Consider the following 8,826-nt stretch of genomic DNA (forward strand, 5'->3'; position numbering starts at 1 on the left):
GGACACTGAAACTGTGACTGCGACCTCAAAATAGATTTTTAGTCATCATTTAAGAATGAATTGTCTAGGATGACACAGTACGATAAAAATAACTAGCACAGTACGGGCTGTCATCTTTCCATCTCATTATTTCTTCACTTCCTGCCTCATTCTGAAGCATCGTCAAAATCACGTGACTGCAAACAATGTATTGGAGCGCAACTAGCTTATCCTGATTCTGTGAGTGAGTTTCACCTACAGCTCGTAGAGAGGTTTCAAAATGCCAGGAGAAAACAAAAGCACTACATTTAGACAATATATCTATGATGAGTGTTAATCAGTCACACCATTAATGAGTTCAAACATACATATTCACTAATATCATTCTTCTGTTTGCCAAAAACTGAAACTATATATCTTTTATATAATTCCCTCAAAGTCTTCATTAGAAATATTATATGAGTCTGGGCTGACATGGATGTAAACTGCAACTTAACTGGTTGGAGGAGGCATATGACCACCAGGCAGTAATTCTAGTTTGTTTTGGAGCTTTATTAGCTTTCCCAATGCCAGAATTATTCCACTGCACTGGACCTGTATGTTCCCTGCTAAATTCCTGTACTGTGCATCTTTGCTCACTGACTAAAACTGTTGTCACTACATCTCAGCTTCTCTACACTTCCAACAGAGCACTGTCATATCACAGGAGGGGACACAGCTGCAGCAAATAAAAATAATTATGGATCAGTTAAGATGTCCCAGTTACCTGCAGCTGTCTTCCACACTGACATTTTTGTCAAAAAAGTCCCTGTTGCATGCAAACGGAATTACTGTTACACCTTTGTATGGTAAAGGGTCAGTTCAGCTAAATCACAAAAGACAGTTGAGAGTTTATTTATTAATGTTTTAAAATATTTGCTGCAGATATTTCTCCAGCATTGAGAAGACATGTTTCTCAGCAGTAAGTCTTTTTAGAAACAATGTCCTGGTTACACTGGATGATCCACAGACTTCACAGTAAATAGCTTTCATTGGAAAATATTTTTAACTGAGGAAATAGTTTGCTTGTATGTATTGTATGTATTAATTAGCACTTATTACTATAGCCTACTGAACTTGTGAACGATATGTTGTTAATTTCACTTAATTATTACACAATTGCATGGAGTATGTTGACCCAGTGACTTAATCACTGTCTGTTTCAGTTTGTAAAACTTGCCAGTTAATGATATAGTGTAATATTATTACATTATTTATGAATGTATGACATTTTTCTTATTTGTATTTTTCATTTTGTGGCATTTCAGAACTTATTACATTGGAACTGAAACACAGTGTTCTCATTTGTAGTTATGAAGCCTATACATGTTTATATCACCAGAACCACACACACAATTATGCTATTGATTTTTACACCACCGTATGTTTGTACTCAAACAACGAAGCATGTACAACTTCAGCTACACCGGCCGAGAACCGACCTCTTGTAAAACGTTAAATATGGTGCACTGGGAAGTTTAATTATATTTGAATTAACTGTCTGCTGGCTCGCGGATGACAATATATCACGAGCCAGTAAAACACTGCCATATTTCTGCAAGGTTCACATAATTTTAATGGAATGTTCCACCTGTCACATAGCAATGATACAGGGGATAAGAGGTGTCAAATGGTGAGGGAAATTTGTCCTTTACACTGAGTGCAACAGTAACAAAGTAGCTAGACCAGAGCTCTTAAAGTGCTGAACAAGCTTATAGTGTGTGTGTGTGTGTGTGAGAGTGAGAGAGAGAGAGAGAGTCTTACCGTGTTTCTTTACAGTGCATGTATATAAGTGAGTGCATTTTGTATTTGTGTGCGTGTCTGTGCCTATGCGCGTTTGTGGCTGTTTTTTATGTGTTGGCATCGATTGTTAAACACCACTGTGTGTGTGTGTGTGTGTTTGTGTGCACCTTTATAGGTATGCATGTGTTGTTTAGGATGTTCTATGCGACTACTGTTGTGGCAACAAGGGAGTCAGTCGACAGCTGTTGTAGTGCTGCGTCATAGACCAGAGGCATACTCTGGTGATCTTTGTAACGCCAATAGGTCAGCGCTATTTGTTTATTATGTGTCCCTGCCCCAAAAGAGAGAAAATTAGTGTCTGTGTGTAGGTGAGTGAGACAGAGCGAGGACAGGTTCATTACGCCTCAGCAACAACAGGCACTGCTGGTATTGGCATAGCAAGCCAAAGAATGATAAATAGATCAGGTAAAAGAACAGTCAGCTTTTTGACGGGCCTTTATTGACATCCATGTCAAAAACCCATATCAGCAAAAATTCCTAAAAAGACGCTCTCTTTCTCTGTCCTTTTGGCAAAGTTCTCACTGAGTCATCTACAGCACCATACCATTTTTAACTGTCCCCATATTTAAGTATTTGCTTACAACAGTGTTTCCTGTATAATTGATCATAGATGTCTGTTTCTCTGTCTAGTTTAGGATCGGTTCCTCTAGCTGCTCGGCTACAATTTAACAATAGCACTTGATTATCTATGAAAGAATGCACTGTAATTTTTGGGGATGTGGGGGTGGTGCTGTATGTGTGTGTATGTGTGTGTGTGTGTGTGTGTGTGTCTGTGTGTGTACAGGCAGCCCCCAGGCGTGCGTCTGTTCCCCAGTGCCCCAGGGTTTGTGGCGGTTTCAGAGGCCGTGGTAGCTGGAGTCTCCTCCTCCTGCCTGCTGGTTGCCACACAGGCTGCCAACGCTGCCACTGCCCTGTTCAGGTATACACAAACACTCACACTGTAGATACGTAAATAATTCAGATATTATCAAGGACACTGGTGCAGCCAATACTGAGGATTCCTAACTTTTTTCTTGTGATTGACGAAGTTTTTTCTCAGTAGTGTCCTTCCAGAAATGTTTGTTATGAATGATACCCTCAGGTCAGTTATTCACACAGTCACTTACATTCATCAACAAATGAATGCACATATACAGTACACACACGCACACCCACACAGTGTCACAGGTACAGTAGAGAACACACACACACTCAGATGCATAGATTTACTTGAGGATAAAGTGATCCAGGCATCTTTTTCAAAGACACGTCTTGTAAGCTTTATACCCTCTGGCAAACCCATACTATGAGCTAGATATCGTGATCATGATTATAGTGACCAAAATGATCACGGTTATCAATATTAACGCAGTTTTGTCAAATTGTACTGATACACACACACTGAAATCATTTCACATCAAGTTTTATATTGAAAACCACCAAAAAAATTAGGAGCACTTTGCACTTTAGAGAGAAGGTAACACTAAAAGCTTCCGTTAGTGGTGGTTATGAAGATGATTTCGCAAGATTTGAAGTCTTGCCCCTTTTGTGGCGATTTTCTTTCGAAATTTTGACTCAGCACTCGTACACAAATCAAAATACGACCGGACTTAGTCCTCTCAGAATCTCGGGAGTGCTGCCACTGCCTTCCGTCATGTTTTCATTGACACAAAACAAACCCGTAATGCAGCCTGCACCTATGCACGTGCACCTGGGAGGCTGTTGCTAACTTTGGTTGACGCTGGACAGTATTTACCATGGGTTTTTCATTACATCATGTGTAATACTAACCTGAATTGTAGGGCTGTTAATCATTAAACTTACACACTTACTCAGAAATGCACATTATGTCCCCCTGTCTGTCTCTTCCCTTCACTGTCCTCCCTCCCTCACCACAGACTTAAAAAAATCATACAGTGAAATTTAATGTGAGGTGTTTGTTTCGTATAAACTGCTGCCACTCTTTGATATCTCCAGCCTGAACCACCAGTCCAGACCAGTCCAGTACAGGGAGATAGAGGGATTGATAGAAGCCATCACTAACAGATTCTCTGAGCTGCCACTACCTTCTTCTGCTCATCATCATCGAAGCTCTGTGAGTTAGTGTTGCTGTTTTATCCACAAATATAAAATAAAGTATATAAGATACATAATTCAAGGACTGGTGGTGAAGAGGCCTGTCTGTGCCGTTTGTCTAGGACTTCCTCTTGAGGTGATTCTCCAGAGAATTGTATGTGAGCAATCAGTGCCACTGACTCTGACGTATCTGTCTAGATATATCAAGCAACACGTCACCCACTACATATGTGATTGACATGTTCGATCAAGGGGAACTCAGTCTTCCATGAAGGATTGAAGGTCTTTTCTGTTGTTTTTTCATAGCTGTCCCTCATTGCTCTCTTCTGTTTCAGACAGGAATCCTGATACCTGTCTTAAAACTAGAGCGTTGCGCCTGTAACAGGGACAGTGATGCGAATGTCAGCAACATATGGCTGGTTGGCATGTATTCATGCTCCTACTTAAACAATAAATGTATTTCACTTAAAAGTGTAACTAAACCCTTCAGTTCTGCCCGCTCACTCCCTCTTGGCAAATTTAAAAAGTGCATCAGAGACCTGCAAAAGACAGTGACTTTAGGGGGCGTGTCCTCAACACAGACCGGAGTGATTGACAGACTGACAATGGCAGCGTCACAGAAACAGAGAGATGTTGAGCAGCTGCTGTCAGAGTCTCCGTGTCTGTGCTGGAAACACAGAGAGTGCGCCGGAGATTTTACCGTCACTAGAAGCACATTGTCGGCTGTTTGTAAAAGTTTCTGTGTGGTAGCTGAGCTAGCGGCTCAGAGAGGCTAACTCTTCAGTGTGTGTGTGTTTGTGTGTGTGTCTGTCAGGGGGCTGTCAATGTGACAGCTGTGATAGCAGCCCAAATCACTGCACCAGAATATAAAAATATGAAGTCGATGGTTAGCAAAAACTAGCATAAACTCCTGTGAATGATGCGTCTAGATCAGCATAGGGCGTTAACGTTATTGTATATTGTATATTGTTATATATATTGTATTATATTGTATTGTATATAACTGTTGTGACGTAAACCCAAACGGTAGTCTCTATCTCAGCATTTGTCTTAAAACGTACAGTGTGATTTAAAACAGAAGAGGGCATGCTGAGCCGTTTTTAAGCCACATAATGCAGATTTTCAACCAGCATTGATGGTTTCATCACAGTATAGTCATATAATTCAGTTTACGGCTCAAAAAACGTTTAGTGTGCAGAACCTCTTTAATCACACTGAGACACAATACAGATACAATATTAAGATTTGTCTTTATACCAGGTGTCAATAGGAACTTTCACTGAAGAAACACAGAAAGATCTCAGGGTTTTCTCAGGGTCTGTCTTAATGGAGAAGTTTCATATAGATCTGTTTGGGCGATTTGCTTTGATAGGATGATTATTTTGTTTGTGATGTGATAGGATGTGATCAGATTTGTCTCTTGCTCTACTTCTAGTCTCTTCTCTCCTCTTTAGTCTCACTTGGGTTCTTTAGCTTTCCCCTCATCTCTCTCTCTTTCGTCCTCAGGGCAGTCTGAAGAGGTCAGACCACAGTAGTCAAGCTTCAAGGTCCGAAGGATTTCTGCTCCAGGCGCTGGTCTGTTTTCAGGCTGCCTGCAGGTCAGGGCATTGTCCAGTTCAGACATGTTCTAAGAGTTAAATGGGATCACTGGGACGTGAATAAACTGACTCACTAGTGTACAGACAAAGTGCTCAGTCTTTGGTTGTTTTGTCATTCTTTATTGAACCTGCACTTCAAAATATCTTAAGGTTTGTTTTTTTCATACCAATAAGAAATCTGACTTGTTTCTGAAAGACTTGATTGAAGTATTTTAAATCAGTTGATATGCAAAATGTGAATATTGTGAAGTCCTCCAGTGTAATATTTTCATCCCACCAGCGGAGTTTTTAAATTGAAATGTAGATGAGGGAGTTGGTATGTGGTGTGATTGTATTTATTGTGTACATGTGTGTCCAAGGTTGGCTGAGGAGTGTGCATCAGAGCCTCTTCTGAAGGAGAACACGTTCACAGCTCCATCTAAACATGGCCATGCTCAGGACTCACTGGAGTCTCTGTGTCAGTGTCTGCTGCGCTGCTGTGACTCCGTCTGGATACCCACTGTCATTGTGAGAGCTGGAAGCACTCACACACACACACACACAGAGTACACGCATCCGATTCATTATGTATCTCATCTTAAACTTCCGTCTCTCTGTGACACACACTTGTAACTAATCAGCTGAGAGAATGATCCTACAATTTGTCCCATCTCTTTTCTGAAAAATAGGTCACAATAATTGACTTACTCTGTCTGGCTGTTCCTCTAAATAACTGCATTAATAAGCACAGCAACACAGCCTCTGTCTTCATTAGTTTGTACACAGACATCCATCAGTACCTCTGTTATATATTTCTAAAGTTGGTTCTATTCAGGCTAAAAATCAATCAGACAAGAATGGTGATTTGTCTGTGATTGCCTGTGTGTTTGTGTGTGTCTGTGTAGAGGATGTGTGAGCGTGCACCCAACGCTCAAATACTGCAGCACTTCTACTCCATCCTGTCCTCCCAGTTCACCCTCGTTCCGTCCCTCATGCCTGTCTTTGCAAATAAGCTAGGTGAGTTGGATAACACTGTATAACCTCACATCTACAGCTAGTGTCCCATGATTTGATTGGATTTCAGTATCATAAATCCTGTCTTCTAGTTTGATGGCAGCAAACTGGTGGTGTATGATTTCTCCCCTTCACACTGGAACATTGCCAGGCAATCCTGATGTTGGTATCTTACTGTATAGGTATATTATACTGGGCTTGAAATGATAAAGTAGTATCTTTTGTTTTATACAGTCCTATTGAATAATATAACACACCTCCTGCTGCCCTCGTGAAATAGAGTATATGTGGTATAGTCAACCAATGTCAGAATTGAAATTGGATAAATAAGATGCTTAACTAAACAATAAAACAAGACTTTATGGACGTATTTTAAGATGATGGATGGTGTTTCTCTTCAGATTTATGTCAGTGGTGAGCTAAATTTAAAGCTAAAGTTCTGTGAAACTGTGATGAGATTTGTGAGATCAGTACGTAGGATGGCTGGTACAGAGAAAGGCTCATGTTTTGATATTAGCCACACTTCTTAAAGGTCCAGTGTGTAACATTTAGTGAGATCTATTGGTAGAAATGGAATATAATATTCATAGGCATGTTTTCATTGTGGAAATGGCCTGGAAATAAGAATTGTTCTTTTGTTTTTTTTATCTACAGTGGTGTGTATTTGCCTCTTTTTTCCTAAAATCAACCATAAGCTCCTTGGTTTTGCTGACGTTGAGCAGACGGTTGTTCTCTGAGCACCACTTTGCAAGATTGTTGATTTCCTCCCGATATGAAGTCTCCTCGTTGTTTTAAATACAGCCTATGATGGTGGATGTGTGGTGTCCATTCTTCATTCAGTCTCCATTTTACTGTCCTTGGTATCATCACATCAACTACACATTTGCTGATGTCACTGATAATGTATATTCCTCAAGACTGACATGATTCTTCTGGGTGGCAGCAACAAACACACTGGTGAATTCTCAGATAATATGGCCGACATTATAACAGTAAAAATTCCACATCTGGTGACCATTGTCTATCCACTGTAACTGCATGTGGGTACCAAGCATCATAGATGTAAACACAGAACCTGCCTCCTCTCCTCTTACTGGAGTCTTATGTTCTGTCAGCGTGGAACGTGTCAGTGAAGATGAGGGTACAGCAGTCTCTGATGTCCTATTGCTGAGTTAGTTGGTCTTATTTCATCCATTTTATGTGACCAGACATCTCTTATCTCTTATCCCGGCTCTCTTCCTGGGGGCGATCGCACTGCTTGCGGTGACGGCTGTTCCGGCTGGCTGATTGGGAGAATCAGCCGAGTGCTGTGATCGTCTTAAGGTCCACTGTGCCTAATCCAAACCCTGTACTTCTTTCTCTAATATTGATGAGTGTATTTCTATAATAAGTAAAACACGCTTCAGTAATAAAAGCAAAAAAAGTAACAAATTAACTGTGCAGCCAAATCTATTCTACATGCCCCGTTGTTGCCATGATACCTTGCTTACAATACTTAAAGTCTTAAATGTCTAACTAAATTAAAGAAGCAGAAACAAAAATAAATTTCACTATAAAGCGCATTCTCCAGCTAGAGCAATAAATTTAATTTAATTTCATTATCACATAACAGATTGTGTTCTCCCCTGCACCACTGAACATTTCTATTTCTGTAGTAAGGTAATTTTTTAAGACAAATCCATATCGTATGCAGTTTAGAATTATGGCAGAAACAGCAATGCCAACTATTGATTCTGCTCTCATCAAAGGCTAAATGCCTGACTGTTGATTTGATGAAATTTCCTATCAGTGTAGGGGAAAAACTGAGCAATCTATCCAATGCTGGCAGTCCACATCACAAGCCTCACTTATTGACAGGAAGCTTGTTGCCTTGGCCATGTACCCTCAGCCAGCTTGGTGGCAATAAAAAGAAACTTGCGCTTTATATTTATGCTGCAAGCGGTTAAAAGCACAACCACAACTTTCTGCAGATATGGCTAAGCGGTTCTTTGGCATATGTCCACAAGAGAGTGAGAGTTAGTAGCTTTATGAAATTAATAGTTCCCTAAGTGAGGACTGTTTTCTCTCACTACAGCACTGAAATGGCCAAGATATTAAATACAGCTTTTATGATATAGCTTTTTTCCCCCATAGAATTAAAATCGGACTTCTGTCCCATTACCTCCAATGTAGCCAAACGATGAGCTTTTCCCCCTGAAGGATCAGTAGGGACCGTAGCTTGAAAACGAATGTGTAATTAAAATATGGAGGTTTGGGGATCATGAACTGAGACTGAATCATTTGGCTGATGTCTGGCATAAAGATAAGTTTCTATCTCTTCCCCCCTTTCTCCCTTTCTCTCATCTCATTCTTCCTCCCC

At 40.4% G+C, this 8,826-nt stretch overlaps 1 protein-coding gene across 1 annotated transcript in view; it reads left to right on the forward strand.

The window, feature by feature from the left end:
• LOC118322644 (meiosis inhibitor protein 1) overlaps nt 1-8,826 on the forward strand; it is a gene marked incomplete in the record, with an annotated part of 52,376 nt that overhangs the window by 14,912 nt on the left and 28,638 nt on the right. The window contains 5 exon segments of the mRNA XM_035654376.1: nt 2,606-2,740; nt 3,778-3,895; nt 5,383-5,474; nt 5,834-5,981; nt 6,359-6,470. Coding sequence (XP_035510269.1) covers nt 2,606-2,740; nt 3,778-3,895; nt 5,383-5,474; nt 5,834-5,981; nt 6,359-6,470 — 605 coding nt within the window.

The sequence above is a fragment of the Morone saxatilis genome, unplaced genomic scaffold (genome assembly GCF_004916995.1).
Source record: "Morone saxatilis isolate NCDOM2014 unplaced genomic scaffold, NCSU_SB_2.0 Contig14, whole genome shotgun sequence".
Lineage (NCBI taxonomy): Eukaryota > Metazoa > Chordata > Actinopteri > Moronidae > Morone > Morone saxatilis.